The sequence below is a fragment of the Moesziomyces antarcticus genome (genome assembly GCF_000747765.1).
Source record: "Moesziomyces antarcticus DNA, scaffold: scaffold_v10033, strain JCM 10317, whole genome shotgun sequence".
In the NCBI taxonomy this organism is placed as follows: Eukaryota; Fungi; Basidiomycota; class Ustilaginomycetes; order Ustilaginales; family Ustilaginaceae; genus Moesziomyces; species Moesziomyces antarcticus.
Genome location: NW_014638977.1, coordinates 19,389 through 35,993, shown reverse-complemented (window position 1 = coordinate 35,993; position 16,605 = coordinate 19,389). Strand labels below are relative to the sequence as shown.

The 16,605-nt window shown below is 61.5% G+C and overlaps 6 protein-coding genes across 6 annotated transcripts; 3 read left to right on the top strand and 3 right to left on the bottom strand.

Annotated features, from left to right (window-relative positions):
* Positions 1-34: 34 nt before the first annotated feature.
* Positions 35-5,253, bottom strand: PAN0_033c6269 (uncharacterized protein; the record flags this gene model as incomplete). Its single annotated transcript, XM_014798288.1, has 5 exons — positions 35-60; positions 253-519; positions 604-1,172; positions 1,245-4,298; positions 4,622-5,253. The coding sequence occupies 5 exons, from the start codon at positions 5,251-5,253 to the stop codon at positions 35-37; spliced, it is 4,548 nt and encodes a 1,515-aa protein (XP_014653774.1).
* A 314-nt stretch (positions 5,254-5,567) lies between these two features.
* Positions 5,568-8,149, top strand: PAN0_033d6268 (uncharacterized protein; the record flags this gene model as incomplete). Its single annotated transcript, XM_014798287.1, has 4 exons — positions 5,568-6,017; positions 6,086-6,128; positions 6,218-7,462; positions 7,758-8,149. The coding sequence occupies 4 exons, from the start codon at positions 5,568-5,570 to the stop codon at positions 8,147-8,149; spliced, it is 2,130 nt and encodes a 709-aa protein (XP_014653773.1).
* Positions 8,150-8,518: 369 nt separating this feature from the next.
* PAN0_033c6267 (saccharopine dehydrogenase) lies at positions 8,519-9,697 on the bottom strand (the record flags this gene model as incomplete). The annotated part of the gene is made up of 1 exon (XM_014798286.1): positions 8,519-9,697. The coding sequence occupies one exon, from the start codon at positions 9,695-9,697 to the stop codon at positions 8,519-8,521; it is 1,179 nt and encodes a 392-aa protein (XP_014653772.1).
* An 821-nt stretch (positions 9,698-10,518) lies between these two features.
* On the top strand, positions 10,519-11,798 carry PAN0_033d6266 (uncharacterized protein; the record flags this gene model as incomplete). The annotated part of the gene is made up of 2 exons (XM_014798285.1): positions 10,519-10,548; positions 10,641-11,798. 2 exons carry the CDS (start codon positions 10,519-10,521, stop codon positions 11,796-11,798), a joined length of 1,188 nt encoding a protein of 395 aa, XP_014653771.1.
* A 175-nt stretch (positions 11,799-11,973) lies between these two features.
* Positions 11,974-13,686, bottom strand: PAN0_033c6265 (uncharacterized protein; the record flags this gene model as incomplete). The annotated part of the gene is made up of 1 exon (XM_014798284.1): positions 11,974-13,686. One exon carries the CDS (start codon positions 13,684-13,686, stop codon positions 11,974-11,976), a length of 1,713 nt encoding a protein of 570 aa, XP_014653770.1.
* A 301-nt stretch (positions 13,687-13,987) lies between these two features.
* On the top strand, positions 13,988-14,988 carry PAN0_033d6264 (uncharacterized protein; the record flags this gene model as incomplete). Its single annotated transcript, XM_014798283.1, has 2 exons — positions 13,988-14,169; positions 14,259-14,988. 2 exons carry the CDS (start codon positions 13,988-13,990, stop codon positions 14,986-14,988), a joined length of 912 nt encoding a protein of 303 aa, XP_014653769.1.
* Between the last annotated feature and the right edge of the window lie 1,617 nt (positions 14,989-16,605).

Here is a 16,605-nt window from a genome sequence, read left to right as displayed (position 1 = left end):
GGGGGGGGGGGGGGGGGGGGGTTGTTTCAGTAAGTCAATTCCAATCCAATGAAGAGAGAGCTGTCGACCCAGTATAGGTGAGGAGAAACGTACAGCTGCATGTGGATTGCGTGCACACGAGAGTGTCGGCGCAATCAGTGTTGTCCAGACAGTGCTGTCCTAGGACGAGCGATTTCGAACCGCGCGCTGCAATGATGTTACCAACGCGAGTCAGCCAAATGTCTTGTCAAGACTGCGATGCTCAGGACTTACCTTTGCATGCGGCGTCGACGCAAAGACCCGAAGAGCAGACCGAGTCGTCGTTGCTGCACTGCTGGTTGTTGCTGGTGAGGCAGACGTTGGGGCCAGTGCTTTGACTGGTGCACGTCAATGGACCGTAGCACACTGCGAACTGATCCGTGCCACACGGTTGTCGAAGGCCGACGGTGGTCAAGCATCGACCGCCGAGACAGTCGGCAGCATTGCAGTCGGGTGCACTGTGGCAATGCTCTCCGAGCTGAACCAACCCCTGGCCGGTTGCTGAATGGAGAGGATAAGGCAATTAGCTTGGGAGGGGCTGGCTCTGCGACACAACGGACCAGCGGCCGTATGGAGAAGACTTACCAGTGCACTTTCCTTTGCTGCAGAGTGCGCTGTCACACTCTTCATCATGCGCACAGCTCTGATCGTTAATCCTGAGGCATGTGGATCCGCCTGCCGAGCCGGAGCAAGTCATGGTGGCGAGGCAGGAACCTGCCACACCAGCACCGCAAGCGTCTCCAAAGTTGAGATTCTTGACCGCGCATTTACCGTCCACGCAGTTCTTCGACGCACAGTCGGTGGTCTTCGAACAAGATCCTCCAATGGGCTTGAGGCAGGTCTTGGAGTCCGAATCGCAAGAGAGATCCTTGGCACACGTGACGGTGGTTGAGCCGCACGATGTGCCCAGCGGCGCATCGGAGCACAGGCAGAGGGAGGCAAACGGCCAACCGGGGCTTCGACAGTAGCCGGAAGCACAGGTGCTGGCATCGTTGTTGAGAGCTGGAAGTCTGTTGGGCACAAGGCACTTTTTGGACGCAGAGCACGTCGTCAGCAGCTGGCACGCCGATGTGCCAGTGCTGGAGCAATCGCCTTTGGCCGCGATCTTGCACTGCCCAAACTGGCACAGATTCGTGCTGCACGTCGACGCCTTGCTGCATCGTGTTATACCAAGCCCCAAGACGATGGAGATTGCAGCACTTGTCAGCTTGATCACGTGGCGCTACTTTCGTTTTCCCGCCTCTACCTGCGCCTGGAGGCTCTGCATGAGCACAGCGAGTCCGCTGAGTTGGGATGGGCTGAGCTTGCTGAGCACCACCGAAATATGCAAGATCTGCTGCTTGCCCGCGCCCGCACCGTCTGCACCACCCTCGGCCGCGCTTTCGCTGATCCCCAGCAGCACGGCCGGTACGCTCTGTGCGGGGTCGATGGGCACAGGCAGCCCCTGCAGCCCCTGTGGCTGTCCATTCGGCCCGATCACCGGTCGAATGTGCGGGCTCGGCGAAGGCTGAATACCCAGCGCCGATAGTCGCGGAAGCGACGCCACGGGGATGAGCAATGGGATCGGATGATTCGGAATCGATGCATTGGCTGGAGCTGCCGCTGCAGAAGCCGCAGCCGTCGGCGGGGGCGGTCGCACTGCCGGTGGCGTGCCATTCGCCTTGGCCGGTGGAGTCTTGGTGGGTGCAGGGCTCGGCGGCTTGACCGTCGTGGCCGAGGGCGACGGCGGTACGCGCGGCGTGTTGAGGCTCGTAGCGCTCATCAGCGTCGGATGCATGGTCGACGGTCGCACGCCCGTAGATCCGGGCGCTGGCGGCAGCGTCGATGCAAATGCATCGCCCGCATACCCGGGTGCGGGACCAGGCATCGTCGGCGGCACTGGTGATCCCTGTGGTGGTCGCACTTGCATGTTGACGCCCGGCCCAGCCGTCATGGCAGGCGGAGACATGGCCGTTGACGCTGCTGGGGCCGTTCCAGGGGTAGTCGGAGCCGACGGTGTGGCAGCCGGCTTGGCAGGCTTCTCTTTCTTCTTGCGCGGGACGCTCGAGCCGATGGGCGGTCCGCCGGGCGTGCCAGGCAGCGGATGCTTGCGTGGCCGACCTCGACCACGATGCGGCGTAGGTCCCGGCGTAGCACCGGGCGTTGTAGGTGTGCCTGGTGTAGCAGGTGTGCCTGGGGCTTTGGCGGCGGGTGTCGCAGCTGCCGCTTTGGCTTTCGCCTTGGCCTTGGGCGGCCGTCCTGGTCCCACCGGGGTCGAGGGCGTGGCTGACGCAGTAGCGGGGGCGGAAGCGGACGGTACGGGCCCGGAGGCTGGAGTTGCTGCAACACTGGGTGTCGGCACACCATTGGGTCGAGGTGCAATGACGGGCGGACCAGGTGCCGTTGCGAACGGAGATGCGGGCGTGGAGTTGAGCTGCGGCGAGGGCATGACGAGACCATTGGCGCCTGCTGGAGACATGGGCAGTGGCAGGCCGTGGGGCAAGGAGGCGCCGGGGGGAAAGGGGAAGCCCGGAGTGCCTATTGGTGTGCCGACCGCAGAATACGGCCCGGGCGTCGGAAGCGACGAGGGCGTGGCAATAGACGAAGCGATGCCGGTATCGATGGGCGGCACGCCACTCGCCGGTGTCGCAAGCGGAAGATCTGGCGTCGAAGCTGATGCGCCCGCAGCAGATGGCCCTGTCGCACTCGATGCTGGCGGCTTTGGTGGTTCTGGTGGGGGCGTAAAGATGCCAATGCGGTGGCGCGCCTCTCTTTCCTTTTCGAGCTTTGCCGCCTTTGCCGCGGCCCTCTCCTGCTGACGCTTGATCCTCTCGAGCTCGCGCTCCTTTTCGCGCTCGCGCTCGATCTCGTCGGTGATGGCGAAGCTGAGCTTGATTGTGGCGGACGAGCTGGCGACGTCGATGTCCTTGGTTTCTTCCAACGCCTCGAGCTTGGCTTTGAGCGCCTTGAGCTCGTCGATCTGTGCGAGCACCTGCTCGCGGTCGTCGAGATAGGCGAGTCGTTCGAGCTGCTCGAGCATGATGCCCGTGTTGGGCGCGCGTCGGTGTGTGCTGTCGAGCGCGGTGAGTGTGCGGCGGAAGCGCGAGGCGAGCTTGTCGCGCCGCGCCAAGACCGACTCGGCATAGTCAAGGGACGGGAAGGTCGGAAGCGGTACGGTGGGCAATGGCGTGGGCAGGCCGAGCTCGTTGAGATCGTCATCGCTGTCCGGGTCGCCCGGTGCTTTGAGAGTGGACTGCGGCAGGTCGTTGTCGGTCTGCTCGCTCTTTGGTGAGGTTTGAGTACGATGAGCGATGCGCCTGCGTTTGCGAAGCCTGACTTCGGCGTGGACGGGGTCGTGTTTCAAGCCGAGCGAGTGGAGGAGGTCGTGGTGCGGAATGTTCCAGACATGATACGGCAAAAGGCGACGGACAGCGTCGCGAGCGTCTGCGAATGGCGAGAGGTCGGGGCGGAGGATGGCTCTGTGGTCGTGCTGAAGGAGCTCGTCGACGAATGAAACAGGTTTGGCGTGGTGCAGCTCTTCTTGCTTGGTCGTGGATGCGCCCGGGATGGCCAAAGGGTGCGCTGCGACGGCGGCAGAGTCATCCTCGGGCTCCTGCTTGACGGCGACAGTAGCGAGGGCGGCATTGTTGCCGGCGTGCAGTGGTGTGGGTGGCAGCGGTGATGTCGATGTGGACGCTTGGTGGGCACCAGCTGGACCCGGAAGCAGCAGCGCGGTTGGATCGATGGTCAGCGGAGCATGGGCGGAGGTGGATGCGGCGGTGCCAGCGATGTTTGGCTGGGAGGTCGGAGTGGAGACCGATGCGGAGGCTTGCATGCCTAGGCAGCTATGTCGAGCGAAAGCGAAGCCAGGACGACGCAAGGACGGCAAAGACGACCTTGGCGCTGCTCCGTGCCCGCGTGGGATGCGGCGTCCAGGTGAGCTCTCGCTGCGCACCAGGCGGCCGACTTTATCGTAATGAGGAGCAGGAAGGCCGTCGCGACGTGCACGCGCTCTCCGTGGGCGATGGGCGCCTCCTTGCGCGCAGGGATGGCGCGGTGGTGTCGAGGATGCGGGCGTGGATGCGTCGGGTCGACGTGCTGCTGCTGGTGCTGCTGCTGGTGCTGCTGCTGCGTTGCTGGCTGCTGCTTGCTCGTTGATCCGAGATCGGATGTCGGCTTGCTTCTCTTTGGTGTTGGTTTGGCTGCTCGAGCTTCTGCTGCTTTGCTTTCGGGCTCGCTTTGGTGACGAGAGGAGAAAAAAGAGCAAATGCTCCCCGGTGGTTGCGCTCCACTCTGTCACCCTGTTCGGCCAAAGGAGCAGCCTCGCGACAGCTCATTTGGCTCATCACACCCGCACACACCTCCGCCGATCTTCCATCCTCTCTTTTTTTCCCACTTTTTCTGCTGTTGCATCGCCGATGTCCCCTCACCCGATCGCCCGATCGAGCTTGCTTCCTCTCACTAAATTACAGAGCCATGCTTCACATCACGCACATGTCCATACGCCTCTAGCTTTAGCATTGCAATGGGCAGTAGTTTCCGTTCTACAGATCATCAAGATGAAAGCGGTACAACGCGAGCGCGAGCTCATCGCCGCATGACATCGGTGAGCGGCAGCAGGCACCACACGCGTCGCTTGTACGCCTCGTGCTGGGTGCGCAGCTTGCTCGCGCTGAACTTGGCCTCTTCGTCGCGGATGGCGTGGTAGTAGATGGCGAAGGACACAAGGAAGGCGGACATGGCAATGCCACCAGCGTGCGAGACGAGGTAGGGATGGTCGTGGTCCGGGTGGTTGGAGGAGCTCGTGACGATGAAGCCGGCGAGCATGGTGGCGAGGTATGCCGAGTAGAACGGATTCCTCACGAACGCCCAAGGGCCCGTGGTGATGAGGAACGTAGGCTCATCGGCGCTGAAGCATGCTGTGAGGGCCGACTTGCTCAGCATGTGGAAGCGAGCCCACCAGAAGAAGAGCAGGCTGTACACGATGAGCAGGACGCCGATGAGCGTCTGCGTCGAATCCGCCGACTTGGGCAGCGCGAAGAAGATCGCCACGTCCGGCACAACGTAGCAGACGGCGAGCAGGGGCACGTAGACGAGCGTGCGGATGCTCATGTGCGACTTGGCAAACGTCAGCGGCGGTATGGTGCAGTAGGTCAGGTCGGTGACGAACTTGAGCACCACAAACGCCTGCTTGAGCGTCGTCAGCTCGCGCCACACACCGGGCGTGTCCGAGACGAGCGACCTGACCACCTCCATGCTTGCGTACGTTTGACGACTGGGCAATCTACGTTTGATGAGGATCTGCCGAGTATCGATGGGTGGCTGTTCGAAGTGAAGCGGCGTCAAAGCGACTCGGCTTGGACCCTGACTTGCACTGCAGCACCGCCGCTCAGCAACCTAACAATTCGAAAAATCGCCCGGCACAGCACGGCACAGCAAAGCAACAGCGAAATGCAAGACGAAGTCCGTGCATCAACAAACACTTGGCTCCCTCGACGCTGCTCTGCCTTCCGTCCCTTCTTCCAACACTCGCTCTCGCCGATCAACCACACCACGTCCTTGGTGTCGAAATGGCGTCAATAGGCCATCACCGCAGCACAATACGCAGCTCGCTGTATGCGCTCGTCGTGCTGCTGGTGCTCTCCCTCGTTCGTCCAGCGTCGGCATTCACCGTCACCATCTCGGAAAAGGATGAGCTGCGCCAGACCTGCTCCGGCATGATCGCCGGCGGCGACAGCCACATCGAGGCCATCTTCCACAACAACTCCACCGGCACCGTCGCCACCATGTTCTACGAGTTTGCCGACTTTGACAAGCTCGGCAGGCAGTCGAACGAGCGCGATGCTTTCGGGTTCGCGCTCAGGACCTACATCTGCACGCCGGGCGCCATACAGCAGTCGCTCTGCACCCAGGAGCAGCTCGGCAACTTTATCGTCGACGAGACCGGCGGAAAGGCCACCACGGTTCAGCTCAAGAGGCTCGACTTTCCCGCTACGGGATCAAGCGATGAGACGACGCTCGTATGTACCTATGCCCACTTCGACAAGTGTGTGGGAACGACACTGACTCTTGTGCTTCTGGCAAATAGCGATACAACGTGACCAAAACCGGATACTACTGCTTCGGTGCGAGTGAGCTGCCCCCCGTCATCCACCAGAGCCTCGCGTCGGGCCTGAATACTGACCACTGTTGCCTTTTACCTTTGCCTGTTTTCGCGCAGCCGAAGTGCCGCTCGTATCGCTCGAGGATGCAGTCAAGGGTGGCGGCGGCGACGTGGCGGTGCATGCGGCGTTCACGGGCCGCGTCGAGTTCTTCAACAAGTTCAAAGGCAACCTTCCCGCGGCCGAGCATCCGAAGCTGATGTTCTACTTTGGCATGACGCTGGCGTACGTGGTGCTGGGCGTGTACTGGCTGTCGCTGTGCATGCGCCACCGCGACCAGCTGCTGATGGTGCAGCACTTCATCTCGGGTACGATCGCCTTTCTGGTGGTCGAGATGGCGGCGCAGTGGGCGTACTACTACTACCTCAACGCGCATCTCGTCGACTTCTTCCGCATCCGCGAGGTCAACGGCAACACGGCCGTCACGGCGCTGGCGCGCTTCCTGCTCGTGCTGACTAGCATCCTCGATGCCGGCCGCAACTCGGTGTCGTTCTTCCTGCTGCTTATCGTCGCCATGGGCTACGGAGTCATCCGTCCATCCATCGGCCCGGTCATGACGAGGGTGCGCTGGCTCACCGCCGCCCATTTTGTCTTTGGCGTGCTCTACTCGGTCGGCATCGTGCTGATTCAGCTCGACCAGGGAGGCGCCTGGATCTTTGCCTTCATCTTCCCGCTCGCCATGACGCTCACCGCCTTCCTCACCTGGATCATGAATTCGCTCAACCGCAGCATCGAATACCTCACCCAGCGCAAGCAGTCGTTCAAGCGCTCCATGTTCGTCAAACTCCATCGCATCCTGCTTGGTGCCGTGGTGGTCATCTTTGCGTTTTTCATCATCTCCTCGCTGGCCTTCTCGCAGTCGGGCGGCGAGGGATTCGCACCCAACACGTGGCGGTACCGGTGGTTCTTGCTGGATGGCTGGTTGGGGCTGCTGTACTTTGGCGTGTTTGCGGCGATTGCGTGGGTATGGCGTCCGACGGGGCACAACATGCGGCTGGCCATGTCGGACGAGCTTGCGACCGACGACGATCCTACCGCCGAGGGGTACGAGGTGGACACGTTTGCGCGCGGTCCCGATGGTCCGGATAGCGAGGACGAGGACGATGTCGAGGCGCGTGGCGCATCCAAGGGTGGTGCGGGTGCGCGCGGCGTGCAGAACGATGTCGTCTTCGAGATCGGCGACGAGGATGACGATGCCGATCGCAGCAGGGAGGGCGGTAGGAGTGACGCGCGCGCAGCATCGCACGGCGAGAGACAGGGACTCATGGGTGGCAGCAACAACTCGGAAGAAACGCTCGTGCCCGGTAAGAAGGCAGACAAAAACGATTAGCCGTCATCACACACTAGCATAGAAAGACCTTCATTGCCCAGAAGGAGCCGGGAGTCGTGGACAAAGCGGATGTGGTTGTTGAGTTGTGCGATTCAGCGATGGTGGGATGTGGTTTTTCGTGCGAGAGAAAAAAGAGCGCGTGCCGACACGTTAAGAAGGCACATTTGAGATTTTTGCCTTTCCAACTGGACACCATCATCTTGATCATCTCGACGCTCATTATCTCCATTGCGGCATCATTACAATCATGTGGACTTCGACACGGGTAGCCGTTCGACTCGGCACATCTACATTTCGATTCCAACTACCGGCACTTGCATCGTGGACCGGATCGTCGTCGTTGACGCCTGCACTTGCTGGTTTGTCCACCCCAGCCGCTGCATCCGAGCCATCAGAGTCGGGATTGGCAGGGTTGTGGAATGGAATCCTGCTCGCTGTGCCCAAGAAGAAGGTGTCGCACTCGCGAAAGTCGATGCGCGCTGCCAACAAGGGGTTGAAGGATAGGGTGGATCTGGTGCATTGCAGTGCATGCGGCAAGCCCAAGCTTCAACAACACATTTGCGCCTACTGCTACAACGAACTCAACCGTGCCAGGAAGAGCGCCCTCGCACAGTCGACCGATGGATCAGCCAAGACACAACACGAACCAACGCATCAATAAGAACAACGTCCAGTAGCCTTTTTGAACGATTTATACGCCAACCTCGCCATGCCCAGTCAAAGGGGCGGTGCATCTCAGAGGCGGACATCGTCCGTACAGCTCCACGAACGGCCGGTCAGAAGTGCCCTCGACACCGGCCGTGGCAACTGGATCACTCTACGCCCCATTGGCAGCCTGCATTCCTTCTCACTTTGTACTCTATTCCTCTTCTCGCACTTCAACGCAACATTTTCTGCCGCACAAGACTCAACTTCGGGTCTCGGACAGAGACGCACGCTGGCCGCAACAACGTAGCCAACAAGATGGCTAGATTCTTTCTTTTGAGATTTCCACAACCGACGCCTAATTTTGGGAGGGTGGATGATCGGTTCAGGCGCCGTTCTTCTCTGCGTCTGCGAGGTGGTGTCGGAAGAGCTTTTCGGCGCGCTGCCACACGGCGCCCTTGCCCTCTTCGAGCGTGTCGAGCTGCGTGGTGTCCTTGCCGAGCACGAGGGGCAGCTGGAGCAGGCTGGGGAGGAGGTCGTTGCTGAAGCCCTCGGAGCTCTCGCGCGGGAGCAGCGTGGGGAGGTGGTCGATCGAGATGACGCTGAGCGCCGGGTTGCCTGCACCCGTGTCGACGTCGACGGTGGGCTTGTCAAAGGTGGTGTTGATGCTGTAGATGGGCAGCGGGTTGTTGGGGTTGGTGGTATCGCACGACACGTCCACCACCACGCCGAGACGGCGCTCGGCACCCGCCGCTTGGATGGTCGCCTCGTCCAGGAAGGGCGGGATCTTGGAGGTGAGGTAGATGCAGTTGACAAAGATGTCGACGTCGAGCAGCTCCTGGTACGGACCGTGCTTGGCCGAGGTCTCCTTCATGTCCCAGCGCACAATGTCTTCGGGCGCCACGCCGGCCTTTTCGAAAAAGTCGATGGCGCCCCGACCGCACCTGCCGAGCGCACCCACGACGAGCGCCTTGACCTTGCCGTCGGCGCGCGAGTTGCGGATGTGCTCGATCTGCTGCTTGGCGTGAGCGATGAGCGCCTGCTCGTTCGGGTACGCCTTCTGCGGGCCCAGACGGCGCTCGGCACCCTGCACCTGCTCGGCGAGCGCCAGCAGGCCGAGCGCCGCACCGGCGAATCCGGCGTGCCAGCCAAACGCAGCGACACGACGGCCGTTGCTGTCCTCGAGGAACTCGAGATCGTAGAGCTTTCCGCCGCCGCGCTTGAAGCGGCCGAGCACGTCGACCCAGCCGGCCTGCTTCTTGTAGCAGTGCGCAAACTGGATGTGCGTGTGCGGCAGATCCGGACCGGGCTCCTCGAGCTCCTTGAGGCCGATGATGGGGATGTGCTTGGGGAGCGAGTGGAAGGTGTTGTGCTTGGCGATGGTGCAGCCGACGTCGGCGTACTCCTTGTCGTCAAAGATGCGCTGCGGGTCCGACTCGACGGTGATGTCGAAGCCGGCCTCGATGAGCTTCTTGGCGGTGGTGGGCGTGAGCGCGGCACGATGCTCGGCCGGCTTCATCTCGCAGCGGAGGTAGAGGGGCTGTCGGTTGGCGGCGGCAAACATGGTGTCGGATGACGGCTTGCGAAGAATGTGGTTGATGGAGCAGAAGAAAGCGGTGAGGCCGAGGCTCACTCCAGATATAGATAGTGGTTCGCTCGGCGTGGCAAGTCAAAGTGAAATGAGGTGAGGCGCTTCGGGATTGTGCCGTGTCTGCGCAGCAAAAGCAAGCTTGGCGCGTGTTTCTTCGGAAGGTCCGGGCGGGCGAGGCACGCTCGAGTCAGGCAGAGTGGCAGCCAGGCAGACACAGGCATGCGCAACGTGACCGCATCCAGCGCCGCCCTTTCTTCTGGCGCAATCAAGAAAGCCGCCCTTCCCCTCCTCTCGGCCTTTCGCCGAATGGCCGGGATGGAAGCGCCGCTCAAAAAAATGTGAGATCGCCGCAGTCTTTGGCCCTAAAACTCGAAAATCGATCGGCTCTGCACAGTCGGCCCTCGGATCCGCGAGATCGTGTTGCACGGCGCGCCGATTCGCACTCTCTCTCTCTCCACGCCCGCCAGTCGCGTCGAGCGGCCGCGGCGGCGGCTGGTGATTTAGAGCAGCAGACCCTGGCATCCTCAAAGGCGAAGAAGCCGCCCTCGCTTCGCATTCACATCCGACCATCATCTGTCTCTTTCGCTGTCGTTTTGTTGATTGCTGTTGTTGTAAGTAGTGCGCATTGTCAAAGCAGACTTCAAGGGACCTCGTTCCGCTGACTGTAACCGCATCTCGTCATCACGACTGCGCTCGTCCGTACCGCTCCACCTTGTTCTCCTGCATGGGGTTTGGACCCAGCTAGACCGTCTCGCTTGTCATCTCGACCGCACCACAAACAACTGAGTTGCAATATGGATGACGACAAGTTCGATCTGTACAGTGTGAGTCTGCGCTGTCCTCCCTCTTAAGCCTCGCGCCCGTTGCTCATCGCGCGTCTTCTCCCCTTGGCGAACACGGCATTCTGGATGTTTAGGACGATCTGTACTCGGATGTCCTGGGCAAAGCCGAAGATGAGCAGCACGACAAGCAGGAGCCCGTCTCCGACTCCCTGAATGCCGATGCGAGCGGTGCCTCAGCATCCACCACCGCCGGCTCGGGCAAGCGTCAACGAGCCGACTCGATCGACGAGAAGCCATCCACCTCGACGGCGTCTTCTTCGCAAGCACAGCCGGCGCAGTCGTCCAGCAGCGCGTCTGCGCCGTACACATCATCGTATCAGCGCCACCAGGATGAGCCCATGGCAGCGTCGTCGTCGCTTCCACCGCATCCGTCGTCATCCACCGCCCCTCCCGTACGCAGCACCATGTCCACGCTCGCCGGGCGACCCAAGGTGACGGATCCGAACGTGCAAAACGCGGTGTACATTGGCGATCTCAACTGGTGGTCTACGGACGAAGAGATCCGTCAGATCGCCGCGTCCGTCGGCGTACCGCTCAGCCTCAACGACATTACGTTCTCCGAGCACAAGGTCAACGGCAAGAGCAAGGGCGTCGCGTACATCGAGACCGACAGCGAGACCGACGCGCGCAAGATCAAGACATGGTTCGACGAGAACGACTTCCAGTTCCGCCGCGCCAACGTGACGCTGACGACGAGTGCGAATGGCAACCCCTTCCGCACGCTGCCCAAGGATCCGCTGCCCAAGAACGAGCGTTCGCAGCGCGGCGGAATGGGCGCGGGCGCAGGACGCGGTGGAAGGGACGGAGGTATGGGCGGTAGGGGGCCACCGCCTCCTATGGCCGGTGCGCCGATTCGAATGGGCGGCAATGCAGCACCGCCCATGGGACTCATGAACCCCATGATGATGGGTATGATGGGCGCAGGCGGGCCGGGCACAGGATCCAATGGCGGAGGCATGGCTTCCGGTGCGAATCGCTCCTACGGTCGAGGCGGTGGACGAGGCGGAGGCAATGGCTGGGGCAACCGTGGCGGTCGTGGTGCATCATCCGCCGGCAATGGCGGTGGAGGAGGCCACTTCAACCCCAACTTTTTCGGAATGGCTCCGGGAGGCATGATGGGCATGCCCATGCAGATGGGCGGTGCCATGCCAATGCAAGGACTCCCCAATCCGCCCAATGCAGCCCAGCACGACGACCGAGAACGCAAACGTCACCGCATGGAAGAAAAATAACCCCCCGCCCCCCCATCTCAAAGCTCTCTGCATCTCTCGCTCTCTCGCTCTCTCTCTCTATACTTGTACGCTCGCATGACATTTTGCTTTACATCTCTGGCTTTTTTTGTGATGGAATGATGGATTCACTTGAAACCGCGCGGCTCTGGACGGACAAGGTTGGGTTGGAAGGAATCTAGGGGTCGAGACGCTTGGGGTCACGGGGGAACATGGATGCACGGCGAATGTTGCCCAGACCAAGGTAGAACATCACGACGCGCTCGAGGCCGATACCACCACCTGCGTGGGGCGGGCATCCTAACCTGAACGCCTCTACGTAGTGCTTCATCGACTCGACGGGGATACCGAATTCGGCCATCCTCTTCTCCAAGAACGCCGCGTCGTGCACACGCTGTGCGCCCGACAAAATCTCCTGCCCTCGCATGAAGAAGTCGTACGAGTTGGAGTACTTGCCATCCGCCGGATCGGGCATCGTGTAGAACGGTCGGATCTCGAGCGGGAACTTGTCGAGCATGAAAAAGTCGGTCTGGTACTTTTCGCGCACCAGCCCACCCAGCGTACGCTCCATCTCGGTCGACAGATCCTCCAGATCACCCACCTCCTTGCCCGCCTCGCGCAGCAGCGCAATCGCATCCTTGTACTGCAGACGAACCGTCTTCTCCGGAAGCAGGAACTCGTCGCACGGGTACTGTCGCTTGACCGCATCAATCTCCTTGCGGTAGCGCTTGGGCAGCTCGCGGAAGATGAACGTGAACAGTCCATCCAGCACGTCGACCACCTCGTGGTAGTGCTCGTCGAACGCCATCTCGAGATCGAGGCCGGTGAACTCGGTCATGTGACGGTGCGTGTTGGAGTCCTCGGCCCTGAACACGGGTCCGATCTCGTAGACGCGCCCAAAGTCGGCGGCGATGGCCATCTGCTTGGCGAGCTGCGGACTCTGGGCGAGGAACGCCTGTCCCTTGAAGTAGCTCACCTTGAACACGGACGAGCCGCTCTCGGTGGCGGCGCCCTGCAGCTTGGGCGTGTGGATCTCGACAAAGTCGAGGCCGTCGAGGTACTCGCGGAAGAGCTTGCACACGCCGTGCGTGAGGCGGAAGATGGCCTGGTTGGTGGTGGTGCGCAGGTCGAGCACGCGGTTGTCCAGACGCGTGTCGAGCGCGATGGGCGGCAGCGGACGCTCGGTCTGCTGCGACGCCTGGATCTCGACCTCGGAGCGCGTGGCGTCGTCGACGCCGAAGGGGAGCTGCTCAAAGGCGATCTCGCTGGTGGAGTGGATCTTGGAGATCTTGATCTCGGCCTCCTTGACGGTGACGGTGGCCGACTCGACGGGCTTGGGCGTCTTGACGATGGTGCCCTCGACGAGCACGATGGTCTCGGCGGCAAGGCCGGCGGCCCACTTGGTCATCTGGCGCGACACCTTCTCGGGCGCCTGCGCGAGCGTGGCCTGGACGCAGTCGACGCCCTGGCGGAAGGTGAGGAAGACGAGCTTGGCCGAGGGCGCACGGCTGGTCTGCACACGCGCCGAGAGCACGATCTGCTCTCCGTCGCGCTCGGGGCCGATCTGGCTGATCTTGGTGAAGGTGCGACCGTTGCGCTCCTGCGACATGTTGAGCGGCAGCTTGCCGTAGTTTTGCGAGGCAAAGTCGACGTCGGCGGCCTCGCGTGCGGCCTTTTCGGCAGCGAGCTTGGCGGCCTTTTCGGCCTTGATGCGCTCCTTCTCTGCCTTGGCGGCACGCTTCTTCTTTTGGTTGTCCGAGAGAGGCGTTCCGTCGGGGTTGAGCTCCTCGGCGCCGTCGGCAGCGGGGGCTGGGGTAGCCGCAGCGGGGGCAGCCGCAGCAGGAGCTTGCTGCTGCTGCTGCTCGTTCTGAATGGTGGCCTGGTCAGACATGGTGAGCGAATGTGCGATTGTGGTGGGAGCGAGAGGGAAAGAAGGTCGGGCGAGTCGGTTCAGAATTTCTGACTCGAAGCCGCGCTGCTGCTGTGTGGACGTGTGACTGGTCGAGTGCGCAGCGAGGCTTCTTCAGCCTTCATCGGCCGCCTTCTTCTGCCTCTCTCACTTGGACCGGCGAAAAAATCGGATTTCGGTCTTTTTCGAGCGCAAATGCATCGAGAGGTGTTGGAGTGTGCTCGGGCCTCCTCTACACTTTGACATCAAGGACCACAATCACTCGAGCATCCCGGCAATCGACATGGCAGCGTCGAGACGTGCGCAGATCCAGGCGCTGTGCGGCGTGCGCACGGGTCCGCTGATCGACCGAGTCGAGTCGTACCTTGCTGCGGTCGACATCTGGTCGCGCCGAGGCAACGCCAAGGCGGTCAAGAATGCGGGCACGGGTGTGGTTGCGGTGTGCTGCTATCTGGCAGCCGAGAGGTAAGCTGCGCACGATCACTTCTAGCGGCCGGAACACTTTGGACTGATCTGCCTTTTGCTATTGCTCTGCATGGCTGCGACGGCTACAGTTTGGAGGCGCGCATTCCGGATCGATCGTCTGCGATCCGAGCGAGCGGCTTGACGCCCGAAAAGTTCGGGGCTGCCGAGCGCGACTTTCGCACGGCGGTGCAGTCGGTCTCGACGGCATCGGCACAGGCGCTGTCGGGCCCATCCGACGCCGCGACGAGTGCATTTGCAGCCAGCTTGGGTGCGGCGCCTACACCGAATGCCGCTCGTCCTCCGCCTCTGGCCAAGACGTCGGTCGCGACAGGCACGAGTCAGGAAGCGCTGCTGGCAAAAGCTCAGGCAGTTCAAGCCGGCAGTCTGTTTGATCGGACCATGCGATCGGCGCCCGAGACCAGTCCGAGCAAGATGCCTTCAAGAGCTGCAGCGACTCCAGTAGATACCAACGATGCAGCCACGCTGGCGCAGCAAGGTTCGCCGTCGAACGGTGCGTCGGCAGAGCAGCGCAGCGGAACAAGAGCGGTGGGGATCGCATCGGAGTTGCGGCCGAGACGCTTGAAGCGCAGAAGGATGGCCAAGGTGGTGTTTGGACTGGCGGTGCACTCGAGTCTGAATCGGCTCAACGACGAGCACGAGGCGAGCAACGAACGCGTGCGTCGGCTGAGGATCAACGAGATCCAGGCGACCATTGGCCAATTGCGCTCAGCTAAGCCCAGCTGGCGATACCTCGACGCGCCCGGAGACTTTCTCGTCGCCATCTCTGCACCACAGGATGGTGCTGGCACTGATTTGTGACCAATCCAATGCATCCTCATCTCTGTGTACGCTCACTTTTGCTTCATCGGATCGGGCTGGAGCTGGTCGTGGCTTGAATCGGCGATGGGATCCAGCTGGGATTGCGCCATGCGGAGCTTGGGCGACTGCCAAGAGCAGCTGAGCGTGCTTGGCTCGCCCCCCGTATCTTGGCAGGGTGTGGAGACGACCTCGTGGCCTTGGCAGGAATGATGCGTGCTCATCATGCTGACCCTGCTGGTCATGCTGCGCTTCGGTGATGCGGAGGTGCGACGACCGCCGTCATCATCTTGCCTTTCTTGCGAGACGCTCCCACGTGCAAGATAGCGCGATGGCTGGGGAGCGTTACGCTGTGGTGGGACCTCCAAGCCGAGAAATGAATGTAGCTCGCAGCGACGTCGACGTCTGACAAATCATTCTGACCATGTGGTGCACTTTTGGCAGCGTACGCATGACCTGCTCATCCATCCATCCCTCAAGCCATCCCTCAAGCCATTTCTCAAGTAGGTGTCGGGTTGACTTCCGAGTGCGGGTATGCTCTGAATGCGAGAGGAGCGGAGTTTGGCATCGGCTGGCCGGCGGGACAGAGGCGAGAGTGCAGCGCAACAGACGGACCGAATCGACGCACGTTTCGGCAGAGCGCGGCTGGCGGCCGACTGCGAAGCTGGCCAGTCTTTGGCAATTCAAGCTCGGCATTTCAAAACCAGGCTTTTTGTAGTGCGCGCCAGGCGCGCTGCGCAAAACTCAACGCCAGGCGATGCCGGCTTCGGCACGTTATCCGGTGCACTGAGCTCCGACTGGGCGGTGACGCGTGCCTTGAGCTCTGACGTGGGCTTAGGGCTTAACTTGGGGCATTGCAGCAAGGATACGGTGGGACAGTCCAATCGTTTTGAGGACACGGCCAGAGGCTGGTGGTGGATCCTTTCGTGCGAAACGGAGCGTCGGTCCTCCCGATCGATGGTCCGGATGCCCAAGCTCGAGGAACGGACGGCTGCAGGCATCATCCAAAAGTCTTGGCATTGGATGCCCCCCCGCTAGCCAAGACTTGGGAATGCCAAGACCTGCGGCTCAACGAGCGGACTCGAGTTGGAGCGCAAACAGGCTAGCGGCACTTGAGCAGCCAGACTAAAAGTTCTTGGCACGCGCGTGGTGGGGCTCGAATTTTAGGCACGGGCACTTGCGCGGATGACGACCCGGTTCGAGCGCTCTTTCATCCTTTTCTTTTTTTTCTTGTTTGAATTTGAGCGGCACCTCATCAGCGCTGCAGCTGCAAGATTACGGCTGAGGCGAAAGAGAGGGAGAGAGAGAGAGGGCCGCCGTGCCAAAGTGTCGAGTTTCTTGGCAGTGCTTCCGCGGCGGCCGCCAACAAAGGCACCACCGCCCGCTTCATCAGCCGCCTCTGCGCTTGTTGCCAAGACCTTTCAATCTTGGCTGCTTTGCCTGCTTGGGCTGCTTTGCGCGGCTGCCTCGCCTGCATGCCCCCGCCCACCCCGCCAGCCTTCGCCCCTCCCTCTGCACAGCCTTACTCTCCTCACCCTATCATCAAGTGCCAAGACTTGCCTCTTCCCTCTCTCTTCCTCACATTCCATCATCCCTTTGCGCCCATCTAAACGCAAGCAA